This window comes from Cricetulus griseus, chromosome 2 (assembly GCF_003668045.3).
Source record: "Cricetulus griseus strain 17A/GY chromosome 2, alternate assembly CriGri-PICRH-1.0, whole genome shotgun sequence".
NCBI lineage: Eukaryota > Metazoa > Chordata > Mammalia > Rodentia > Cricetidae > Cricetulus > Cricetulus griseus.
In genome coordinates this window covers 8,783,461-8,809,788 of record NC_048595.1, presented here as the reverse complement: position 1 = coordinate 8,809,788, position 26,328 = coordinate 8,783,461, and the positions used below count along the sequence as shown (strand labels likewise).

At 45.8% G+C, this 26,328-nt stretch overlaps 1 protein-coding gene across 8 annotated transcripts in view; it reads right to left on the bottom strand.

Annotated features, from left to right (window-relative positions):
* Vps13d (vacuolar protein sorting 13 homolog D) overlaps positions 1-26,328 on the bottom strand; it is a 227,793-nt gene that overhangs the window by 175,078 nt on the left and 26,387 nt on the right. For 5 of the 8 annotated variants that reach the window (XR_003481832.2, XM_027398154.2, XM_027398160.2 and 2 more), the window contains 12 exons: positions 25,854-26,033; positions 25,148-25,278; positions 24,253-24,328; positions 23,671-23,841; positions 22,557-22,687; positions 20,388-20,520; positions 15,841-18,054; positions 14,254-14,405; positions 10,004-11,035; positions 6,151-6,241; positions 4,546-4,672; positions 2,545-2,725 (listed from right to left, as the gene is read on the bottom strand). Coding sequence is in view for 7 of the 8 variants with exons in the window: in XM_027398154.2 (XP_027253955.1) it covers positions 2,545-2,725; positions 4,546-4,672; positions 6,151-6,241; positions 10,004-11,035; positions 14,254-14,405; positions 15,841-18,054; positions 20,388-20,520; positions 22,557-22,687; positions 23,671-23,841; positions 24,253-24,328; positions 25,148-25,278; positions 25,854-26,033 (4,619 nt within the window). In the remaining variant the exon portion in view is untranslated. Of the gene's footprint in view, positions 1-2,544; positions 2,726-4,545; positions 4,673-6,150; positions 6,242-10,003; positions 11,036-14,253; positions 14,406-15,840; positions 18,055-20,387; positions 20,521-22,556; positions 22,688-23,670; positions 23,842-24,252; positions 24,329-25,147; positions 25,279-25,853; positions 26,034-26,328 lie in introns of those variants that run through there. The other 3 variants (XM_027398156.2, XM_027398157.2, XM_027398161.2) reach the window with 3 other exon arrangements.

Here is a 26,328-nt window from a genome sequence, read left to right as displayed (position 1 = left end):
AAGGCATGTGCCACCACCACTGCCCAGTTGCTTTTAAGAGAAAAATAAAACTTTACAGTACAAAGAGGTTGTGTCGGGGAGGGGATTCTGGGGATTGAACTTAGTGCTCTGTCACTGAGCTACACCCACCAAACAACTCTCTTTAAATTTTTAATTTATTTAATTTGTGTGTGTGTGTGTGTGTGTGTGTGTGTGTGTGTGTGTGTGTGTGTGTACCCATGTGTTGGGTTAGTACATGCATGCAGTCTGTGGTACCTATGTAAAAGTCAAGGGACTACTGGAGTTGGTTCTCTCTTCCACCTTCACCATGGATTTTTTGAGTCAAACTCAGCATACCAGGCATTTGTGCAAATACCTTTAAATCTGAGCCAATACTTTACATGCCTGAACACACTATTTCTCTAGGAATAACCATAATGTATTATATTAGCCTTGTTTTCCTATTGCTGTCATCACACTAAAATACACTGGGAGCCATTTTTCTTTGGAGGTGTAGCCACTGGTGGGTTACCCATGCTCCAGCAGGGCCCCCACATCCATGTGTACATGAGCAGCTAACTGAACTCAGTGGGTTATTCAAAACAAGAGGAAGACATTAAGTTGGGAAGGGCACTTTTTAGAAGCATGAGAGGTACTTGGGGGAAGAAGTAGAGGTAGTTATAATATAAAAATGCATTGTATACATGTTTAAAATTCTCAAAGGAAAAAATAAAATACATTATAACATTTAAAAATGCATAGGAGGAATATCTAGGCAAGGTAACACACGCCTATAATTCCAACCGTTGAGCTACAGCAGGTGAGTCACAAGTTTGAGACCAGCCTCATCAACACAGTGAGTTCAAAACCAGCCTGGATTATGTAGCAAGACACTGCCTCACCAACCAAGGTCTGGGGAATATAGCTCAAGGGTAGCAGAGGTACCCAGCTGTGCAAGACCCTGAACTCCATCACCAACAGTGCCATGAACTGAAATGTCTAAGACAGTTTCGGCCATTTGGAAAATCATCCAAGTTTCCAGAAGTGACCCAATAAAGTCCTGAAAAAAGTGTCGACCATAAATCTCTTCTATTATTTTCACAGACACCGAAAGCTAAATTTCAAAGGAACTTAAAGTCTGACTTAGAGATGAGGGTCAACCTGCCACACAGACCACACATTCAGCAGAAAATACCTCTCCTTTTCTCAGTGAGATGGCCTAGATGGTATCCCTGGAGGCTTAGAGGTTCCACTGATCATGGACTAGAGATGGCTCAGAAGACAGAAACATTGCTCTGCCAGGAGTTCCTTTCCCAGCACCACAATGGGCAGCTCACGGCCACCTGAAACTCTGGTTCCCAGGGCAATGGATACATTCATGTGCACCTACCCACACACATACACACCATTTGCCTAATTAAAAATCATAAAACAATTCTTAAAATTCTAATGAGCAGGACTGTGGAGATAGCTTAACGGGTACCAGTGTTGGCTTGTAAGCCACGAGGACATGAGTTTGGATCTCCAGAACCTACATGTGCTGATCAGACTTAACTGTAACAACCTAGAATCACATGGGGACAGATTCTCAGGGAGGGAACATCTACATTGGGATGCCCTGTGGCGATGTCTGGGGTGGCGGGGAACATCTAAACTGATGAGGGAGAACCAAGCCCAATATTCCCTAAGGACAGGGTCCTGAGCTGTTGTAGAATGGAGAAATGAAGCTGACCAAGCAAGCAAGTGAGCCTTCGTGCCTCCATTTCTCTCTGCTCTTGACTACAGAAGTGATGTGAGCAGTTGCCAAAAACTCCAGCCACTGTGACTTCCCTTTTGTGATGAACTGTAACCAGGAATATGGGCTAAATAAACCCTTTTCTCCCCTACAATGCTTTGTGTTAGGGTATTTTATCATGGCAGTACATGACTGTAACCCCAGGGCCAGGGAGCAGAGACAGGAGAATTCTAGTGATGACTTGCTGGCCAGCCATGCTAACTGAAACAGCTAGCTCTGGTTCAGTGAGAAGCCCTGTCTCAAAAACTTAATATGAAGTGATATCAACTTCTTTATTTTTTTTAAAGATTTTTATTTATTTATTATATATACAGTGTTCTGCCTCCATGTATACCTGCAGGCCAGAAAAGGGCACCAGATCTCATTACAGATGGTTGTGAGCCACCATGTGGTTGCTGAGAATTGAACTCGGGACCTTGGGGAAAAGCAGCCAGTGATCTTAACTGCTAAGCCATCTCTCCAGCCCCTGATGTTAACTTCTGATGCCTATATGTGCCCACATAAGCAAGCTCGCATGCAAATACACAACCACAAACACCACATCGTTTTACTCTATTTTACTGTTATTCTTTAGATGTCTGTTTCTTAACCATAGACAGAAAGGATGTGGATCCAGATGGAAAGAGACTGGGAGGAGCTGGGAGCGGGGAAAGCATAATCAGAATATACTGTATGAAAAAAATCTATTATCAGTAACGGAAAATAATTGTTTTAAAGTTCTATGGCTCAGTCAAATTGAAAAGGCAACTTAGAGACATGATGCTACCCACCGTCTGACCCTCGAGAGCAGCTCGCTGGCGCCCTAAGACATCTTGCAGCTGAGTGAAGTGCTGAATGAAGGCCACCACCTCCGCCTGAAAGCGCTGCGTGTGCACATACTGCACAGAGGCCATCTGCAGGCTCACACGAATATCATGCTCTCTCTGGAGCAGAGGGTCTGGCTGCCCATATCTGGAAATTAGGACAAAAATAGGACTCAGATATCAGCAAGATTTGAGTATTAGAAGAAAACTAAGGTTGATTTAAGGGTTTCCCCTCCAAAAAGCTTTAGCTATTAAAATGAAAATCCCCAAAACAAGCCTGTTAATAATTTAATAATAAGGACATCAACAAAAAGGGTGGTATGACACCCAGGGCTACCAACAGTGGGCACCACTGAGCACAAAGCTCACTACACCGAAACACACAAAGCTCACTCTGGAAAACACCGAAGCCCTTGCACGGCCCCTTCCGTCCCTGCCTAAGAGCTGCAGCGGCTCCTGGCAGACACTGTGACAAGAGTGGTTTGGGAGAAATGGAAGCAGCAGAGCTTGCTTCCGGGGAATGGGGCATCTAAGAAACAGAGAGGAGTTGCCCTTTCACATCAGTGAAATGTAGACTCCAATGTCAGGTGTAGAGTCAAGGACCAACAGAGCACTGTGGGGCCAAGAAAGAAATGACTAAAGGACACAGTCACGTTTACCAAGGAATGCACTTTTGTGTCATGTAAAGAATTAAGGTTCATATTAATCATCTCGTTTATTGTGGAACCATGTCATTGCCGTGTATAAAATAAGCAAATCAAACTAAACTCCGAAGTCCAAATTCTCACAGTTGGACTTCTGTGAGGCAACCTCACAGTTGGAAGTTCTCAGACTCAGGAGAGTGAGCTAAGGGAGTTCACTAGAGAGAAAATCCAGAGCTTTGCGCAAGCTAGCAGCACTCTACCAGGAAGTACATCACATCCTCAGCCCACAGGTGGCTTTTGGGAACCACTTTTTTCAGCCACTAAAAGTGGAAGGGGACTGCACAGGAGCCTCGACCGTATATAACACGGATGGGCGGGGCTACACAACCACATTTTCTAATTCCTCTCAAAGAAGCTGAAAACCTCATCCAGGAAAACCGTTCTTTAAAGTAAGCAGACAAAGCTAAAGATGCCTTCTAAAATCCAGCAGGAACTCAATGTAAGTCATACTTATTTGCAAAAAGAGCACACTCGAATTACTCGGTGTGAGCAGGGCTCTCAGACTGAATCAGGCAAGAATGTTCGGGGCTACACCCAAGCGTGGAGATTGCTCACACAGAGATTAAGTGACTTGCTTCATGTCACACACCAAGTTGGTAGGAGCTGACAGACCCCAGGTCTTCTGATAACTGGGACGATTATATAAGTAATAAATTTGACAATTCCTTGGTCCACATCAATATATAAGTAATCTCCAATGCAAATCTCTCCAAGAAAATTCAGTATAAATCAGGACTCCTCACAAGTTAGATTTCTTAAATTTTACTTAAGAAAAATAAAGGTTTTTTTTTTTTTTTTTTTTTTTTTTTTTACCTGCTTAGTCAATAAGAATTTTAAACAGTGAGATGGCAAGACAGTTCGATGGACGAACACTTGCCGCCAAACTTGGCAACCTGGGTTCCATCCCCAGGACCTATATGGTGGAAGGAGAGAACCAACTATGCAAGTTGTCCTCTGACTTACACACACACACACACACACACTTACACACACTTACACACACACACACACACACACTTACACACACACACACACACTTACACACACACACACACTTACACACACTTACACACACACACACACACACTTACACACACACACACACACACACACACAGTAGGAGACACACAGAAAATAAGCACATGTAAAGCAACATTTAAAAGGACTCCACACAGCAGTGATCGCGATACACAGCCAGAGAAAAGACGGATGCTTCACAGCAGGTACCCTGACAGAGCCCAGAGAGAAGACGTGCATGTTTTACTTGAAAGTCTGGAAGATGAGCGCCTCTTCTCCACTTGTGGTGAAGCGTTCTCTGTAGAAGTCTCCATGAGGCGTGAGATCACTCAGGGACAGGCTCCCAATGCTTCCCTGCAAGGCCAGGTCTCCCTCTACAGTGTTAAAATTAGAACACGTTATTACGGACCTCTTCTGAAATTGTTTATTACATTTGAATTAAAACAGACGTGCACATGCCTCAGACTTCCACTTTTAATCAAACTAAATGTCAGAGGTAAATTTCCAGAAGCCAAGGCACCAGAAAAACATTTGATGTGCTATTTCTAAGGGTTTCAATGCCAAAGTCTAAAGGAGTTGAACAAGTCCAAACAAATCTGCACAAGCCAGCAACACTGCATACCAGAGGGCACATCTACAAGGGGAGGGAAGCAAACTAAATGCATTGCCAACTTGAAGAACAAAACACAGGCAGCTGCAGATAGATAGAAGCAGGATCCTCGGAGACCAGACCACTGGTCAGAAGTGGGATACCCATCACAAGGTCTATTCATGGTACTAGGAATAAAAGAACAAGGGAGGAAGTGTCTGTGTCAGCTGCTCAAGCAACACGGTGTGGGCTTGCAGTGACTTGATAAAAGAAGGAAATTGGCTGATGCGTGGGGATGACGGTGCTGACATAGATTGGAAATGAGTCTGCTGGCAGGAGCACAGCCCTGGGGTGAGAGCACGGAGATGGGTGCGGGCACACGTACTAGAACGTGAGCATATAATGTTCCTTCCTACAGGGTGCAGTGACTGGCGCACGCCTGTAATCCCAGTCCTGAGGAGGCAGAGGCAGGTGGATCCCTGGGAGTGAAGCCTGGTCTACATGAGGTTCCAGGCCAGCTAGTCAACTATTATCTCTACAGGACAAAAGCAATCGCAACTTTACACAGCTGTCACTATCATCACTAAGCTATACAACTCTGGCAGGTCACATCAGCTCCCCAAGGACTCAAAGGCATATAGTCATTTATATATATAAATATTTATTTATATTTTATTTTTTATATTATATTTATTTCTATTTATACATAAATATATGTTTATTTATATTTATAAAGGACAGTGTTTGAGTTCATGCTTTATAAACCCTATCACTTAGAACATGGTGTTCTAGTAAGAATTCCAACCTGCAAAAGCCCACCAGAAAGAGGCCAGCTTTGCTACTCTCCCCTGCTGCAGAACACCACACCCTCTCTTGGCAAAATCCTACTTAAGAGCACAAACAGATTAAGCTTGTCCCATTTTCAACAGACAGCCCTTTGACCTGACTGTCCTCCAGATCTAACTATTAATATCACTCTCAAAGTATCCCAATGTAAACAAAAAAAATTATCTGGTCACACTACACAAATAGATGCTAGGGGCCCTTGGGATGAGATGGGAGAGGAGCAGGGAGGAAGCTGTACCTTCCAGACAATACTGATCCCAAAGCCAGGATTTGGGACCACCACTGTAAACAATGGCCATACCAATACCCTCATCAAGCCACAGACAGACCCCTTACTTGGCATGTGAGGACAGCTAGTTTTGTGCTGGGTGGTGGAATACATACCAGACTGTGCATGTTTGGTCTTGCCCCACTTACCAATCATCTCCACGTGTGCTACTAATTTGGACACATTTGCTTTAGCCAGCTCACTGGTGGCCTTGCTCAGCACAAGAGAAAGCGAATGAACCTAGGACACAAGGTACAAAGCAAAAAGTAGTCAATGAGGGGAACAGGAAACAGCAGGACAGAACGGGCAGGAATGGGGACAGGTTGGAAAGGAGAAAATAAATCTTTTATTTATTCAGTGTGTGTGTGTGTGTGTGTGTGTGTGTGTGTGTGTGTGTGTGTGTGTGTGAGTGAGCGATCGAGTGAGTGAGTGAGTGAGTGAGTGAGTGAGCGAGTGAGCGAACTTGCACATGTGTTTGGAGGTCAGAGGACAATCTGTGGGAGTGAATCTCTCCTTCCACTCCTTCCACTGTATAGGTTCTGGGAATCCAACTCAAGATTGTCGGGCTTGGTAGCAGACACTTACACCTGCTGAGCCACCTCGCCAGCTCAAACCTTTTCATGATACCAATTGCATCTGTGCCCAGAGCAGATCTGCTAATCAAGCACATGAGGAAGGAATTCCAATTTCAGAGTCTGTGGCCTCTTCCCTATATTCCTCTGATGGTGGCGAAATGTTACTCAGTATAAAGCAAGGGTCCTCATCTTGGCATCAGTTGTTAGCAGTGCACAGTTCTGTAATGACTCACAGATCTGTAAAGTCAGGTCTCAGCTATAAAAATCTATGTAGGCAAATGATGAAAATGACCTGGAATCCTGCCTAATGTCTTTGAACCCATATTTAACAGATGTCTCTATTCAGCAATGGGACTTCACGGGAACAGGGACATCGTCCTCTTGTCTCAAGAATAGAATTCTCTAACAGGCTGCACTACACTAAAGTAATTCCAACTACTGAAAACACTGTATGTCTAAGAATTTGCTGGGTCAGTCCCCAGCTCCTCTGCCTTATGGGCCAGGCTCTGACAGAAGAGCAGGATCGGGAGATGGAAGGACATGTTCACCACACACCCCTTTGTCCTCCAAGTCTTCACAGAATCGGACCTCAGGAGTTGCCAGATGGGTACAAAACTCAAGAGAGAAGGAAAACGAGAGCAGAAAGGGGGGAAGGGACCTATAAAAAAAGGCAGAGAAAGTGGAACAAGGACCATCGTCAGAGCAGTGACCTCAGCCGAGATGTTCTCGTTTCTCTGACAGGGACCACAGAAGGATCTCAAGACATCAAGGTCCCATAAAAAGGGAAAATAAAACCCTTAAGCGATGCTCTGTTGGAAGGAACCCAGCGGTTGCCCCCTGAACCCACTTCATGACATGGTGCCTTGACATCACTGAGAAAGGACCAGCTGTCTGTCCTCTGCCTCCTGCCTCAGAGTGACAGGAAGCACTTGCCACTGTGGTGCTATATCCTCTCCAAGAAATCTAAATCTAAATCAAACCACACACTAACTTCCAATCCCCAAAGCAGGATGGAATCATGTGGGAAGCAGAACTACTAACATGTGGAGTGTACCCCAGCACGAACCCAGGTTCCCTGGCAAGTCGATGCACAGAAGGCTGGGGAGACACAATAGAGACACTCACTTTCCACACAAGAGACTAAGGAAACACGGCAGCAAATGTAACTCGGGGACCCACGGTGGACACTGACTCAGATTTTCATGTGTTGTTTTACTGACTTCTTCTCGTTCTGTAGATGAGAAAATTCACCTCTCAAGAAAAGCCTAGCACTGCAGATACCAAAAGAAAGGCCTGAAGCCTCTCCAATCACTCACGCCTCCACAATCCATCCAGAAAAAGGCATGTGTGGAAATCTGGGTGTGGCCTGATGGTGCTGTGTAACACCGAGGCACATCTGTTAATGTAGCAAGACGAACAATGATTGTGATTTTGTAAGAAAAATATCCATATTTTTCTAGAAACAAATGGGTGTAATGGTATCTAGAATTTTTTTAAATTTTACTTTGGTTTTTGAGATAGAATTTCACTACATAGCCTTGGCTTTAACTTTTTAACATTTATGTGTGTGTGTGTGTGTGTGTGTGTGTGTGTGTGTGTGTGTGTGTGTGTGTGTGTGTGACAGACAGCATGCATGTGTACAGACATGGTGGTCAGAGGACAATTTTCAGGAGTCAGTTCTCTCCTCCTACCACGTGAGTCACCAGGCTTGACGGCAGACACCTCTACCCACCGGACAATCTGACCCAGCCTAGATTCTGCTTTAAAAGATTTCAGGGAGGGAAAGGGGAGAAAGGTGATGTGATGGATTTTAGTGTTGGGAATATTGAGGTTCACGACTCATTTTCTCTGTGATGTATTAGAAATCCATCATAAACTGGGCGTTGGTGGCGCACGCCTTTAATCCCAGCACTTGGGAGGCAGAGGCAGGCGGATCTCTGTGAGTTTGAGACCAGCCTGGTCTACAGAGCAAGTTCCAGGACATCCAAGCGCTACACAGAGAAACCTTGTCTCAGAAAAAAAGAGTAAAAATGTTCAAAAACTCTTGTCTCAAAAAATGCAGCTCTGTGCTCCTACAGCAGCAGTCTGTGCAAAGTCCCCAGGAGCCCAGCACATCTCACCGTAGCAGGGAAGGGTTCCTGAGGAGATCCCCACAGGCACCAGGAGAATAACATATCGAATGCAACCAAAGGATGACTGAACACTGCCACTTCCAGTCAACTTTCAGGCCCAATGTCCCAGGGCTTCAGAGTGCAGCCAAGTAGTATGGTTCACCCTCCCACTGAGCAAGAGGCAGAAGTGCCCCACCCAGCCCCGCACCCCCATCTCTCCTCCCAGGTGGACAACACCGACATGGGTAACAGAGTTCTCTAACTGGCTGCTCCCAACAGTGCACGCAAGGCCGCATGCACCAAGACATGCAGATAAAGGCCTTCCTCCCAAGGCACACACAAGTGAGCAGCCGCTGCTGCTCAGGTGCCAGAACTCTGGGAAGGCCCTGTAACTTACAACAGGCCTGCATTGCCACACGGTCAACTCGGTGGACCTGCCTCCTCTTCCAGCATACACTGCAGACCGCCTTAAATCTAGTCTTCACTGCTACCTTATGGGTTATTTTTTAATATTTATAATCTGAATGTCAAGACTGAGTTGAAAACACGGCAACCCATGTCATGATAGACACTGTAACAACAACCATTCAATGGATACTCACTATGTGCCACACACTATGAGGGGGGTGGGGGTGGTATCTCACATTAATCTCATCTAATGCTGGGACCACCCTCGATACAGGCACTGTAGCACGCCACCAGTTTACTGGTGAAAACGCCTGAAGGGGAAGAGGCTCCCTCTGCACTCAAGGACACAGCTGCAGGTTACAGTACAAGGGCCAGGATTCCAACAGGCAATCTAACTTTGCACACTGCACTCCGTGCCAGGATTCCAACAGGCAATCTAACTTTGCACACTGCACTCCGTGCCAGGATTCCAACAGGCAATCTAACTTTGCACACTGCACTCCGTGTGCTGGGAGAGGGTGAGAAACTAGCAAGAAAGCCATGAACAGAAACTGCAGAGTACAAACTGCTGCCATGCACTTGGCTAGGTGCTTTGCACACACCCCTCACATCGTCACAGAAGATGGACGGCGAGGAAACAAGCTAGAGAAAAAAGGACTCCCTGGAATGACATGGCCTAGGGGGAAGACAAGCTGCTTAAATGGCATATTCACTTCATATTCTCTCTGCCTCCAGATGGAGTTTACAACAAAACCCTTTCCAAGACATCAACGACGTCACTAATGTCTATATTTCTCAACAGCCAGACGGAGACTACACAGGCCTCAGCCAATAAGAGCTCTTTTCCAGGATAAATGGAAACTGCTCCCATTTAGATATGATTCAAACTCATCAGAGTGTAACCATACCTTGAGATCCAGCTTGGAGTTCACTGGCTCCTGGAGCTCAGACTCCATGGAAGCACTGGACTCTGACTTCACATTCTGTAGCGGGCCCTCAGGCGGCACCTTCATGGCGTGGTTGTCTGCAGTGGAGCCAATCCCAAAAAAATCCAGAATCACCACCCAGGTTTGCAGGGTGATCAGCACATCCAAGCAGTTGAAGTCAACGTCGATGCTCCGGTTAATGCGATTGTAACTGGAAGAGAATTCTGGATGCTTTTTATCCACCAAGAATATATTGATGTGGACCAAGGAATCGTCAAATTTATTTTTCCCAGCAAGCACCTTGGGCTCGTCCACTGTGGGAGAAGGGGGTGGGGTCATGGGGTAGCTCTTGTCCTGCACTTCTTTTTGCTTTTTCCGAGACGTGGAGATGGGTCTTTGATACAGCTGGAAAACGTTAGGAGCTTCCTCCATGTGGGAAGGGAGAGACCGGGGCATGTCGGGATACTCCACACTCGACACAGAAGGGCAGGACTGGGAGAGATACTCCTTCTGTGGTAAGCTAGACGGCTTGGGAGCCCCTCGAGACACCATCAGGCTCTTATACTTGGAATCTGGATTCTTCTCCAGCAAGTCTTCCATGAGGAGCGAGCGCAGGGCAATCTGAATGGACAAGGTCTGTGGATGGTCTTTACTGAACTCCACCTCAAAATCCTGAAACTTTAGGCTCACCAGCCCTTGGGCCCCCAAAGTCAGGTCCCCACTCAGCTGAACCTGCAGCTCCGATATGCAGAAGTTGGCTTGAATCTGAGTAAAGGCTTTGGCTTCCTTCACAGACAAGGACTTCTGAGAGGTGCTAGAGAAGCTCGAGTGACTGAACAATCCATTCTCTTTCCTCTCCACAGAAGGTTCTCCACAGGAACTGAGTGGGGGCAGGGGCGAGTTAGGGCAGGGGGAGGATGCGGCGCTGGCTGCAAACTTATTCAGATCTTCACTGTACACAAGGTTGTCCAGAGTCTGTAAAACCTGCTCATACACGTGCTTGGCTAATACCACCTGCATTCAAAGAGAACAACCCCGTTACTCCAGAACACTCATGTAAACATTGAATTTATTTGTAATTTTGTGTTTGGGGGTATACAGGAGTGCAAATGCCCATGGAGGCAGAAGACTCAGGACCTGCCCCCATACACATCACCCCAAGCTGAAGTTACAGGCGGCTGGCAGCCCCCCAACATAAAAATGCTGGGACCCTAGCTCAGGTCCTCCAGAAGAGCAGTAAGTGACCCTAGCCAGCAAGCCGTCTCTCCAGTCCCCTCACATTCTACTCTTACCACATAGCGCCTAAACTCCCAGTTGGAGGTTCTGTTTCCCAAGAGGCTTTCCATTAGCTGGTACCAAAGATCATCAGTTCTTCTCTGTCCTTGCTTCCTTCCGTTCACTTCCATTAACAAGGCTCTCCCTAGCCCCTTGTAAAACAATCTGCACACATCAACATTCAGTAAGCATTCCCCGTATGCTCGAGTCAGCAAAGCCACTCTTTCTAACCACACAAAATAGCTGCAGAGAGCAAGAAGGAACCTTCCAAAGGTCTAAGTGGGCACAGCGCAGGACCGAAAAACAAGACTTTTCTAACAAAGGTGCCAATCTGCAATTATATGTTTTTTCCTCAGCTTCCATTGTTGGGGCTGGGGTGGTACCCAGAGCCCTATGCATGGTAGGCAAACACTGTCACTGAGCTGCACCCCCAGCTTCTTACCCTCTTTTAGTTAGAATTTCTTATTTAAAAATATTTTCAAGTACATCTTTCTTACTAATTAAGGGCAATTAACAAAGCGATTCCAACTCAAAGACACAGAAATTTTGACAGACTTGCAAAGTGACCGTTCTATAACCCCTAATTTAATCTTCATCCCCACAGGGTTCTTCAGTGGAATGAAGCAACAGGAATGACTGACAGGGAATTTTGCAAGTGAGAGATCAGGCTCTTCCACCTACACACCCTCATCAAATGCAGACATTGTGTGACACATCTGCTGTAACCGGAGGCACATGACAGCACCTGGGAAGTTCTAGGCAAATGAGAAGCAGAGCCAAGAAAAGACCCAGAGTCCAGAGAAGCCCGTGTAGCTCATGGCAGGAATACATTCGGAAAGACACAAACAACAGCCAGTGTACCATGTACAACATCCTGTAGGCAACAGACCAGTGTCCACACAGAATTAGAACATGGCAGATAGGGCGGGGCAGACCCAGAGAGACCTAAAGACACAGCACCTAACTGCAATCTGCTGCAGACCTTGCTTGGATCCCAATGCAAACAAACCAAAGGGAAGATATTCTTAAGAACCAAAAGCCATTGCAATACATAGGACGACACACAGCTCAAAGAACACATTCCAAATATACAAGACGAAGTGAAAAAAAGCCTTATAATGATTTTTGTAATGTTTGCTATCCTTGTGTGTGCAGTGTACGTGTGTGCAGAGCAGGTGTAGAGTCACGGCACAGTAAGTTGATTTTCTCCTTCCCCTTATGTAGGTTCCGGAGATGGAAGCTGAGTCATAGTGCTCTCACAGCAAGCACTTCACCTGCTGAGTCATTTCACATGCCCTGCCCCAAAACATTTCATTAAAAAAAAAGAAAAATGAGCCTAGTACTGGAAGGTAGAAACAGGAGAATCAGACATTCAAGGTCTTCCTCAGCAACACAGCAAGTTAGAAGCCAACCTGTCTCAATAAAATGGGGCCGGGGAACTGCAGAGACGGCTCGGTGGTTTAGAGTACTGGATACTCTTACAGAGGACCCAAGTACATTTGTCAGCACCCAAACTCTCAACCATATGTAACTCCAGTCCCAAGGGATTTGATGACCTCTTCTGGCTTCTGTGGACTCTAGGCACACATGTGGTGCACAGACATGAGTGCAGGTAAAACACCCATACATACAGAAGAAAAAATCTAATTGTGTGTGTATGTGAGAGAGAGAGAGACAGACAGACACAGACACAAAGACAGTGAGCAGTGGGGGAAGGTTTCTCACCCCAAGACCTACATCTAGGAGCCACTGACACCAACAGAGACCTCGATACATGTTCCTGGGTCACTTCAGAGCAACTGAAAGACAAACTCAAGACCAACTGCAGCCTGACAGAGGGTCAACTGTCCTGAGATCCTGAGTACACATGTTTTCTTAACCTTACTCTTTTCTCCTAGTCCTGTGAAATTGGAAAGGAAAAAAAAAAAATCATTTATGAAGGAGAAAAGATACATACACACACAGTTCGCAAACACACATACACCTGTGTGTCCTATCTGACCCAATTCAATCCAGAGAGGACAAGCCTAACTCTATCAAAAAGATCTGTCAATGGCTCAAAGCACACTGTTCTGCAGTCTAGTCCAAGTGTGTCCCCGGGTGGTGAGAAAGACATCTTCCTGGGAAAGAGCAACTGGCTTTTGGGCATGGGATTAGAGATCCACTATCTTCCTCCGTGGCACAGGAAGACAGCCACTTCCAGGGACAAAGTCACATGACAAAAGGAGCCCATGCTGCTGAGGGATCCAAGTACTTGAGAGGCTGAGTCAGGAGGATTATGAATTGAAAGTCAGCCTGGGCTACAAAGCTGTTCCATGTCTATGAGAACAAGTCATCAGCAACAGGAACATGCACTGGTGATTATTTCCTTGAACTAATATATTTTTCTTCTAATGCTTAATATACATAAATATATACCATTATAATCCGAGTACTACATATAATACAAAATAAATATGGATGGGGCTGAGGAGATGACTTGGCAATCAGAAGAACTGGCTGCTCTTACAGAAGACCCAGGTTCAATTCCCCGCAACCACGATCACCCGTAACTCTAGTTCTACAGAATCAAATACCCTCAAATGGCCTACTTGGACACCAGACAAATACACAGTGGACTCCATACACGCACACAAAACACTCACACACATAAAATAAAACTTAAATAAACAATGATGAACTAAATGCCCCTAACCTGAAATCCAAATACCCCTGAAATTTGAAGCTTTCTGATAGCTGATACAACCCCAACGTTCAAAGGTTTCCAACTTAAGATCATTTCAGACTTCAAATTAGAGATCAGAGATGCTTGACTGGTCATAAGGGCTTATAAATGTCCTGAATGCACTAAGTTCCAAAAGCTAAAATGCATCAGATCTCCGGCATCTCAGACAAGGAACACAACCTGATTGGCTCTCAGCTGCCCTGACCTGATACTCAATCCTGTGTTAGTTTACCTGAACTGGGTTGACGAATTTTCCTTCAATCTTCATGATGCTGGCTGTCCCCAGGTCATCTGGACTGAGGGAGAAAGTCAGCTCAGACTCTCTCTCGATAGGGATCTTCTCCAGTTTAAACTGGATGGTGGTGTTGTTCAGGATATGAAAGGCTGGCAGAAGGGAACAAATGACAGGCCATGAACACTACTATCTGGTTTGTTTTTGATGATCAAGTAGCCTGTATATAAAATAAAGCCCAGGGGTTATCTAATGGTGGGTTGGCCTGGCAACTAAGTCTATGATTGAGACCAAAACTCACAGCAAGCAGAACCTCAAGACAAGTTTACAAGAGGGCAAACAAGGTATTTTCATGATATTTTCTGCTTGGCGGCTTCAAAATATTAAGTAGTAAGGCTGACAAAATGGCCCTGCTGCCAAGTCTGACGACCTCATTTCGATCTCTGGAACCTCCCATGGCTAAAGAAGAGGACCAACTCCATGGGTTGCCCTCTGACCTCCACACTCAGCACTGTAGTGTGCATGCAAGTGTGTATATGCCCACCCACACACAACAAATAAATGTAATTTAAAATGTATATCGTGTGGGAAACACTATGTCAGTCCACAGACTGCCTTACATTTCTCTTAGCCATAAAAGCCAGTTTTCCAAACCCGACTTCCTCCTTCCTTAGCATTCAGAGATACAAACACAGCCTTCTCATTAGGCCTTAAGACATCATCATTCCAACTGAACGCTTTCTAAGAACTGTGTGCTAAGCATGGAAATGAAGGAGCAGCCGAGCACACACCTAGCACACTTGAGGCCAGAGGATGGCTCTCCAAATTTCAGAGGAATCAATCAGTGAAGGCCTTCTGAGAACCACAGATGTTTTCAAAGGCATTAGTTTCTTCACCATTGAACAGTCTCCAGAACCTCCCTCGATCTACAGGAGAACTGATTGGATCTGATTGGATCTAACTGTCCACATCCAGAGTACAAACTCGAAAACACCATTCCGCAAACATGGAAACATCACCATTCCTTGAGCCCTGCACTGACCCAATGAGAAGATGCCAGAGCAGTGAAAGAGCCCAACACCCAGAGACCAAGTTTCCTTTTCTGTTTACATTAGCCTCTTGCTCTACCTTAGGCAGCAATATTTAACTAAGAAAATACGGCTTAGAGCAAAAGAACAGAAATAAGTATACAAAATGAGGTCACACTACATCTGTCCACTGGAGCAGCTCTGGGAAGGAGCACTCCGCCAGCTTCAAAGGGCAACACTTCAAAGTACATTCTTTTCTTTTGTTTTGTTTTGTTTTGTTTTCCAAGACAGGGTTTCTGTGTAACAGTCCTGGCTGTCCTGGAACTAGCTCTGTAAACCAGGCTGATCTCGAACTCAGAGAGATCCTTCTGCCTCTGCCTCCCAAGTGCTGGGACTAAAGGTACATTCTTAGTTTGTCCAAAGAGAGACTCGATGCTGTTAAAACACCACTATGACTTTTCACACCTTACCCAGAGATAACCCTAAGAGGGGCTGTATTGTTTTCAAGGACACATACACAGCAGCTGGGTTGAGAACCTTTACCCATACTGCCTCTCACCTTGGCCTCTATGCAAAGATTCAAAGAAATCATGTCGTGTGAAGTGAGCCTCCTCCTGACTGGTGGCACTGGCAGACCCAGAGGGCGGGCAAAACGTCCGGGTGACTTCAGGCCCAGCACTGTCTCTGCCTGCCAGCTGAGTGCAATTCAAAGAATAGAGTTTAATGTCTTTGATTTCCACCTGCAGCCGGTCACTTCTGGATTCGTCATCTCCTGCCACAAAATTCTGGATGAATATCTGTCCCAAGTGTCCCACCAGCAGCTCGGGGCTCCCAGGCCTCCGAGGGATAGAGACAACTGGAGACTCAATGTTTATGTTCAAGATGAGCTTCACAGTGTCCGATCGAGGGGAAGGAAGACCAAACCCATAGATTTCGCTCTCCTCCAAGACAAAGGGTTCCCGGGTCTTCTTCGGGGTTTCAAAGAGCGACACCATCTCGCTGTACTCAGCAGTCTTCGTGGCTAATACTGTGGTGACTTTGGTGGCGGCACTTTTCAACATACTGCGAAAATTCTCTTCCAGCTCATCCATGGACAGCGTCAGCTCCTTCAAGAATTTAGCAGAGTGGTTATAATGCAAGGACGCCATCTTCAGGTTCAGGAAACACTCCTGCTTTGATTTCTCGGCAAACGTGAAGCCCAAAGCTTCCGTCAGGGCTGCATCTTCCATCCTGACGAAAACGCTTTCAAAATAGCCAATGTCGCTGACAATGTTCTCGTAGCCCACGGAGTTCCCAATGCTGACCACATACTGGTTCTTCACGTTCTCTTGTGTCAGATCCATGAGCTGCAAACAGCCAAGAGAACCGCTCATGTCAAATGAGCTGCCCATCGACACGTTCACTTTGGTGCCTCCAATGCTGGCCGTTGCGATTTTCCTGCCCTGCCTCTCCCCGTCGGCCATCCCCACTGTCCGAAGCAGCAGGAGGTTGAGTCTGTGGATCTCCACGGCGACCTCGGTGTTCTGCTCGTAAGTCGACTGCATCGTGCCCTGTTCTTGGAAGTTTCTTTCAAGGTCCGTCATCAGAGGCTGAGGGCTCATGTCATCCTTCTCCTTAGGGAAGGATTTCTGAAGAAAGCCAATGAGCTCCACAATTGTCTCTGGGTTTAAGATGATGTCCAAGTTATTTACCTGCAGGGAAATCACCTGCAGTGTGCTGTCCAAGTTCATGGACGGGCACTCTGAACTCACAAACTGATACTCCAGTTTAATGAGGGACTCTTGTTCTTTGGTGAGGATTTTCTCCAGGGAAACACTAGTGGCCGTTTGGTTGTTGAGGGCTGCCATGTCAGTTAGGAAGGCCACATTAGGTCCAGGGACAGGAGACTGTGCCCTGCTATCCCGGAGGCTTCCTGTGGGAATATCAAAACTCAGGTTCTTGTGTGAAGCCATCAAAAGGTCAAAATCAGCACCATAAGTCTGCATGGTGTCCACCAGGAGCAACCCATGAACAGTCAAGGAGACCTCAGCATCATACGGCCTCTTCACAAAGTGGGCGTTGGTGCCAAACACTTTGAGGACGGAGATGTAGCGGCCACTGCTCTCCACACCAAGCTGCATGCAGTTCACCTTGAATTCCGCTAGGAGGAGCTGCGACTCCACCAGCACCTCCCGTGTGTGCTGCTCCAGCATCACAATGCTCTGGGTCAAGTTCATTACTGAGTCCTGCAAGCTTCCCCTCGGTCCTTCCTGGGGGAAAATCTTCTCTCTGATCTGGGTGTCAGGGGGTTTCATTTCGGGTGTGGTGAGGAGAGCAAAACAGTTCTTTAGAGCAGATATCTTGTCTTCATTGACGTGGATTTTTAAGTCTGGTAAGTTGCCTGACAGCACAGCCCCAGGGTACTTGGGGTCTGACGTGTAAATCAGCCGGCGTTCTAACTGTAAGTGGACATTGAACTTCTCCACCACATGTGTTGGCCCCACATCAATGTCCTGCACACGCTTCCAGTTGTCTCTCACGCGCCCCACCATGACCTGGAGGTCCATGAACGTCAAGGAGTACCTCTCGTACATCTGTGTGCTCATCAGATGAGCCTGAAGCTGCTCCTCACTGAATTCCACTCCGGAAAAGGGCGGTGTTTTCTCCCCATTGCTGCTGGTGGTCTCTGGAGGTGGGGTGCTGGGAGGTGTGGCAAGTGGAGTCTTATACTCATCGTCACTGAACTGATTCTCTTCAGAAGCGGACCCATCTCCACTTTTCCTCCTAGAGTCTTCTAAGAAGAGAAAATGAAAAGACAGTAAGTAAAATCTCTACTATGTCTTCCCTCCCTCCTTGCCATATGACAATAAGGAGGGATGAAGAGACAGCTCCGGAGCTCAGGGGCACCTGAGCAACCACACGGCTGCTCATGACCACCTGTAACTCCAGTTCCAAAGAAACAGATGCCCTCTTCTGGCCTCTTCAGGGTCCTGCACACATATGGTACATATAAACTCATACACATATATATTAAAAAATAAATTTTAAAAAGAATCTCATTGGGCATTGGTAGCACATGCCTTTAATCCCAGCACTAAGGAGGCAGAAGCAGGTGGATCTCTGTGAGTTTAAGGCCAGCCTGGTCTACAGAGCGAATGTCAGGACAACCTCCAAAGCCACAGAGAAACCCTGTCTCAAAAAAAAAAAAAAAAAAGAATCTCAACAAGTTGTAGACATACATATATGAGAACTCTATCATAAGAAATATTTCAGTACTTCAGAGGCACAGGAAGGCAGAGATCACTCCTCTTTAGTCGAAGGTCAGCCTTTCTACATAGTAAGTTCCAGGCCTACCAGGCCTAAATAATGAGATGCTAAGGCCACCAGCTACTGACAGTCTTTGTGCCTGTCACTGGCAGGGCTGCTGACACAACTCTCTTATGGCACTCTCCAAACTTACACACGTCTCCCTTTGTCGTAGTGTTTCTTTCTCTTCTGTTCTTGTTCTATAGAAAATCCTTATCTGGCACATAAAGGTGGAAGGAGAAAACCAACAGCACAACATTGTCCCTAGTGCCACATGTGCAATGATATGCATGCCCACACATACATATAATCATAAGTAAATAACATTTTAAAAATAAAAAGCTAACTTTCTATCTCTAACACTAAGCATTAGGAAATGTGTAGTAAGATATACAATGTCACATAGAAAGACAGAGAAAGCCACAGTGAGATACTCCTTCACAATCCCAAGACGGCTGCCATCAAATGGTCGGGTAACAAGTGACAAGAAGGATGTGGAGAAACCAGGGGGCACATAAGCCACTCCTCAGGAAAGTAACCCTGTCCCTAGAGATGTTAGCATAAGGCTCCCACATGGTCCAGCACCCCCCACTCCAGGGAGAGCATGTAAGAGAACTGAAAATATATGCTTCCACAAACACATGACCTGACTATAGGCAGCGGGTTACTCAAACAGCAGGGTGCGAGGGTGGGGCTGTTGCAAATGTTTCCTAACCAAAGAGCAGATAAATAAAACCTGGTATATCCATTAAGGGACTAGAAAGCCATAAAAAGGAATGTGATAACACATACACACCAACATGGATGAACCTTGAAAGTACTCAAATTAAAAAGGCAGACATGAAAGGCAATGTGTTCAAATATTCCACAAGCATGAAATGTTTAGAACAGACAAATATATAAGCAAAAAAAAGAAAAGAGAAGAAAAACAGATCAAGGTTGGTTGCCAGGGAAGAGGTGTTAAGAGACTACCATTGGGTTTAGATTCAGCCTGGCTGAACCGCACATTTTGCAGTGTGAGTTTTATCTCCTTATTACTAAAGCAACGCATGAGCCTGACATGGTGGCGCATGCCAGCATTCCAGAGGCAGGAGGAGCTCTGTGAGTTCGAGGCCAGCTTGGTCTACAAAGTGAGTTCCAGGACAGGAACCAAAGCTACAGAGAAAAACCCTGTCTTGAAAAACAATAAGAGGGCTGGAGAGATGGCTCAGAGGTTAAGAGCACTGGCTGCTCTTCCAGAGGTCCTGAGTTCAATTCCCAGCAATCACATGGTGGCTCACAATCATCCCTTATGAGATCTGGTGCCCTCTTCTGGTGTGCAGATATACATGGAAGCAGAATGTTGTATACGTAATAAATAAATAAATTTTTAAAATAAAAAAAAAGAAAAACAGTAAGAAAGGGAGGGAGGGAGGCAGGGAGGGAGGGAGGGAGAGAGAGAGAGGGAGAGAGAGGGACCGTAGCAGCCTAAAGAGCAGGCAGCAAAGGGATGGGTTAGTGGACTTTGCACTTGAGGGTTTTATTTGGTTTTTTTCCCATTTTTGCCCGAGTGCGTGTCTGTGCGCCACATACATGCCTGGTACCCAGAGAAGTCAGAAGAGAATGTAGGACCCCCTGAAACTAGAATTAAGGAAGGCTGTAAGCTACCATGTGGGTGCTGGGAACTGAAGCCAGGTCCTCTGTAAAAGCAGCAAGTGCTCTTAACCACTAAGCACCTCTCTAAACCCCAAACTTTAGAGTTTAAAAAAGTTATGAAAACCCTGCCCTGCCCAGCTTTACAACGCAGAGACAGATCTTTGCCACCTCACACTGACACTCTACCTTGGGTGTTGGTCAGCAGCATTCTTCCAAGATCCACAACAACCAGCACAGGATTCTTGAAGGTGAAATCATCCGGAAATATCACCTGAGGGGCAGAAATGTCTAGCCGAACAGTCCACCGCTTACTTTCCTCCTGTAAAGGCAAAATAAAACTCAGCTGTAAGCGAGCTGTAACCCCAGAACTCAGGAGGCAGGAGGACCAAAGTTCAAGGCTAGCCTGGGCTACTCCATTTTATCACTGCTAACTGTGACTGCTAAGCAGCTTTCGGGAAGTTTCTAAACATTCCCGAAACCCCAGCCAGGATGCCAGTCCTCAGGACTGCAACACAAGACACTTACACTTGTTGGCTGGCAACATTACCACAGGCTGATGTGTGAAATAGAGAGAAAAAGTTAGCAAATTACTAAATTGAGGAGTTGTTTGTACTAACTGATGATCCATAGGGTAAGAGGGCTTAAGACTTCAAAGCATCATAGAAATCATGAAATACAAACTAACGTTGAAATCAGAATACTTTTATTTATTTATAGACACAGGTAACCATAAACTTTCACCAGACATGTGGCACACTCCTTTAATCGCGCCACTTGGGAGGCAGAGGGAGGTGGATCTCTGTGAGTACAAAGGACAGGCTGTCCACAGAGAAATCTTATCTCGAAAAGCCTAAATAAATAGATAAATAAGTTTTCATGCTAAAGTATCTTGAGGGAAATATACATTCTAGTATTTGTAATATAATTGTTCTTTCTGATTAAAACTGGCTGTAATTACATGTATGTGGTAAAGGCGAAGGGATTCTGCTAGAGGAACACAGCAATGACACCTAATGTCACACTGCACTGCATAGACGGTAACTAGCACTGAGACCCACAACAGGACAGTGCAAGAAGTGAGAGACTTTGGAGCATCCAACCCTAGAGAAGATGTCTCCACCAAACCCCTCCCCAAAGACTCCAGGACCTATGTGGAGGAGGAAGCAGAAGAAACACTGAGAGAGAAAGAAGTGGCGGGTGACTGCAAGGAGGCAGACTTCCAGGCACGACGGACTACCCGACATAGGAACACACAGAGACTGTGACAGTGCCCACCAGACCTGCCTGCACAGGTAGAAACCAGACAAGCCCATTGCTGAGCCTTCCCACCCCCTGACCAGGAAGCTGTCTTTCGACTGATGCTTGCTGGGAACAGGGAATCAGTTTTCTCTAGGGGAGCATCACGGACTACATCACCCACTCCACGGTAGTCCACGCCCAAGAGCAGTGAGCCGACACAAAGCAGACTCCATGGTGTGTGTGTGCTTGCTTTGCTTTGTCTTGTCTTATTGGGTTGTTTATTTTAATTTTCATGTTTGTTTGGGTTTACTTTGTTTTGAGACAGAAATAACATGAAGTTGGATGGGTAGGGACGTGGGCAGATCTGAGAGGAGTTGGGGGAGGGGAAGAATATATCAAAATACATTATAGGCAAAAAAATGTAGTAAAAATTAGAGAAAAAAAGAAAGAACCCTCTTTTTTTTTTTTTTGAAGGTAACAGGAAGGCACTGATAACTATATTGATGCTGAAACACACACACACCCCACAGAAAAACAAGACTAATTCCCCACCTCCCTACCCCCACCACAACAAGTCTTTAGGCATTTGACTTGGAACATTTCTGCCAACCTTCTATCCACAACTGGTTCTATGGGGAGGGAGGGGTGTCACAGAGCCACACTTGTCTAACAGCGCCATCTATTGCCATGCCTGGGCAGTGCACTACCACACACATGGTCAGAAACTCCCTTTCTGGACAATTCAGCAGCTTCTTGGCTCTCTCTAGCCACACAAAGTCACCCCACAAGTGGAACGCTGTTCTACTGAATACCCTTTGATAACAGTAAGAGGAAGGTTCTTCTGGGAACTACCAGCAGATTAGGTCTGGAGAAGCACCCAGGCAAGCCTAGAAAGTGCCCTCAGAGCAAGGAAAACATGATCTGGTTGGTCAACACTGTTCATTTCCTTAATTTAACCACTAATGGGAAAGACATGGGCTGCTTGTTAGCTAGATATAACTATGGATTTCCTTACCTAGCTGGCATAACTGATACGAGCAAGTCTACCTAAACTTGTCAGGAATCATAGTCACCTCTCCTATCCCCAAACAGAATCACTCACACAAGGCTACTTACAATAAAATCTCCCACAAGCAACCGGTCAAGAGTCTGGCGGATCTCAGCCTTCGTCTGCATCTTCAGCTTGTTATATTGTCTTCGAGCTGCTTCAGCTACCCTCAACTCAAGCTCAGACTGATAACCAAAACCTGCAAGATTGGAAAGGCACAAGACGTCAGAACTTGCAAGTAGCTAGGCCAATAAAAAAGCCATCACTCTGCTCTCACCCAGAATCAATGACAAAAACAGGTCTTCTTTTCTTTGTTTTGTTTTGTTTTTTTGAACAGGGTTTCTCTGTGTAGCCCTGGTTGTCCTGGAACTAGCTCTGTAGACCAGGCTGGCCTCAAACTCAGATCCATCTGCCTCTGCCTCCCAAGTGCTGGGATTAAAGGCGTGCGTGCGCCACTGCCCAGCCAAAAACAGCTCATTACTCTGAAATGGTCCACCATCCGACAGCCAGGAGAAGGCAAGAGGGAACGGTGGACAGCCTTAAGGGCTTGGAGGTACATGAGGGAAGGGCGCCTAACTTATTAGAGTCCCTAGAAACATTTCTGAAAACTCCAAACTGCAGACTATTGTATTGAGGGGAAAATGTCAGCTCGGTCACACACAGCTATTGTTTATATGAAAGCCTCACAACTGTCAAAAAAAATAACATCAAAGTGAGCAAGAAGGAAAGATGCACACAGAGTAAACGTTACTGTTTCACAAGCCTCCCTGTCGGTGAGCTCACTTCTCTAACCACCTCAGCCTCCTTGGGAAACATAAAGTGACCAACAATGATACTTAGAGCCCTACAGTCTAAGTCAAGTGAAAAACAAAAGAAAAACAGATGCTGCTATCTAAAAGAAATCATTGAACATTCCACATCAGTCCATCAAGCTAAAACATCCTGGCTGGCCAAAGAAACTGCTGCCCTTGGATGAAGCATCCTGCAGGGACATGGGAAGGACACTGGCAAAGGACACCGACTCAGTGTCCACACACAATCCTGTCACTTATTCTGCAGCTTTTGCTGCAATACCAGGTCATCTAAATGCCTTACAACCTTGTCCAGAGCACCAGCAATGACCCAAAAGAAGATTTTTTTTTCCAAAGGTAACATAGGATCAAACAAACAAAAAAAGTTAACCTGAGGTATGAACCTTTCCCTTGTAGAAAAAGTCTGCCACTTTTTTAATGGCCTGTGGGTTGTAGATGATGTTCAAGGGCCTCGTGCTGACATGCAGCCGCCTCTCAAACTGGCTGTGCACTGGGTTCCTCTCATAGAGCATCTCAAAGACTGGATTGTCTGGGTCTGCAGCTAAAGGAGAGAACGAAAGAGTAGAACACAGCAAAAACAACCACCATACCCACACAAGTCCACAAAGCATTCTGGGAAAAAAGACATTTTCTAAATTCTTTCTAATCAGTTCACAATTATGTAGATTTTTAAAATAAAGTCTAATGAGGCCTGACTCTAATTTTTAATAGGAATCATGATGGCTAGGCTACTGTATTTGTTTTAATAATGCAAACCAAAGCACAGGAGCCTTGCAAAGCTACCCTAGTGACACCAGAGGAACACAGTCCCAGCTGGAGAGTGCCAGGCTGACTCCTTGCACAACCTGGATCTACCTAGCAAGCCACTATGCACAGAATAGAAATCAAAGTCTACCGATCAGTAATAATGATTTCTTGTAAGGATTAGGTTTAAGAACATATGAAAATTTACCAGGGTATTGATCACTTCTGTCCGCTGATGAAGTTTGAAGACCAAAAGACTGTGAGACTCTGCCAACTTCTTTCTGCTATTAACACAGAAACAGACGCTTCAGTGGGCTAGAGGAATAGTGCACTGCCCTTCACCTTGCACACCTTGCTCCCTCTTTGCACACACGACCCCTTTGCACTCCTTTACGCTGAGTTTTACCGCATCCATGCTATGTGGTTCCCAGTGCATCTAATGAACTGCCAAGTGATTTTTAAGTATTTGTAAGTTTTTAAACTTGAGTCCACCCTCTGTCACTCTCTAAAAACATTAAAAAAGAAGTACAAACAGAGTAAATGGGTAAATATTCAGCTTAGACTATGTCTTTGACAACTTAATAGGACTGAAGAACCCAAAGCTAGTAAGGGATATTACACATAAAACTGAACAAAAATAAAGGACTTAAGACAATTCTCTTTTAGACTCCTAGAAAGGTTAGACTTCACATTAACAGTCAGTCCTGAGTACAGATGGTAGACATGGGAAAGACTCAAGTATTAGCCATGGAATGCAGAGAGCAAGGGTGTTCTGGCACTATTCCCAGGCAGACAGTCACTTCCATAGTGGCTACAGCATGGGGAGGGAAGAGGCAGAGCCACATAGGTCACCAACATTTCCTCTCTAACAAAGTCAACCAAGGTCCTGTATCCTAGTTCCACCCTGTCTCCAAAGATCAGATGTCAAAATCAATCCAGTTAACGGGACTTCTGATTTCCTAAAACAGGCACGAGTGATATACCACCACCCAGGTGTGCTCATCACACCTCTGCAATACACAGTGACACCCACATGTGTTAGTCAGGCCCCTGCAGGACACACTGACACCCACGTGTGCTAGCCACGCCAACGCAGGACATACCGGATTAGGGAAGACCAGGAGAGGAAACATGGTTCCTTCCGTAGCCAGGTCTCGGAGGAACAGTCCACCCAACCGGACTAAAAGCAAGGAGGAGTTTCTTCGAGGAAGAGACTCTGCTAGAAGTTTGACATCTATAAAAAATAAACAGGAGATGGTATTATGACTTAAGGCTTAAGGTGTTTTATGTCTAGAAATAGTGATTATATTTTACAGAGAACTATTTGACACTAGGAAGTAAATTTTCCATGCAATTTGAACACACACACAAACACACACATGCCCAGTCCACTTGTGGATGATGCCAGCCCTGGGCACCTAGGTCCTAGACCCCCCAAGAGTGCCTGGGTGTATAAGAAAGCAGACTGAGAAAGCCAGAAGGAACAAGCTAGCAAGCAAAGTTCCCCCATGGCCTCTGCTTCAGTTCCCGCCTCAGGTTCCTGTCTTGAGTCCTGAGATGACCATCCATTCCTCCCCTAGTGGCTTTTGGTCACAGTGTTTCATCACAGCAATAGAAACCTAACTAAGACAAATCCCTTGGGGCCATCATGACAAGGGTGTTAGGGACCAAACTCTGTAAGAGCAGTGTGCACTCAGCCTCTGAGACATCTCTCCAGCCCCTACTTTCTCACAGACTCTAACTGCCACCGGTGATGAAAACAGACAGTGTGCTGCACTAGAGATGGGCAGAGCTGGCTCTGTGCAGTACCTGAGAACTCAAGCTGCATGAACGCGCTCTCACTGGCATGAGCAGCACCCTGTTCCTTGTGCAGGAGAGTCACGGTCCCTCGCTGGAGCTGCACATTCAGTTTGGCAAAGACATGATCTCGCTTTGTGTAGGTGTTCATACACGAGGCATCCACAGTGGGGTCAAAAAATTCCTCAGTGCCTAGACAGTAAGGGAGAACGAGCTTAAGAGAAAACATGGAGATCAAAGAGCAGGCGCCCTGACGGAGATGATGCCGCTGAACCAGGTTTGCCTTCTTCAGGCAAGAACCCAAAGACATGGTGACTACAGGACAGTGGCTACTACCCACATGTGGCTACCAGGCAGCAGGATACATGTGGCCAATGTGGCTAATGCAATTTAACTTAAATAGTCCCTTGTTTCTATGGTTTCGCACTGACAGCACAGGACTACAGTGGGCCACTAGGATGGAATCAAGCCTCAGAGTGAGTTTGTG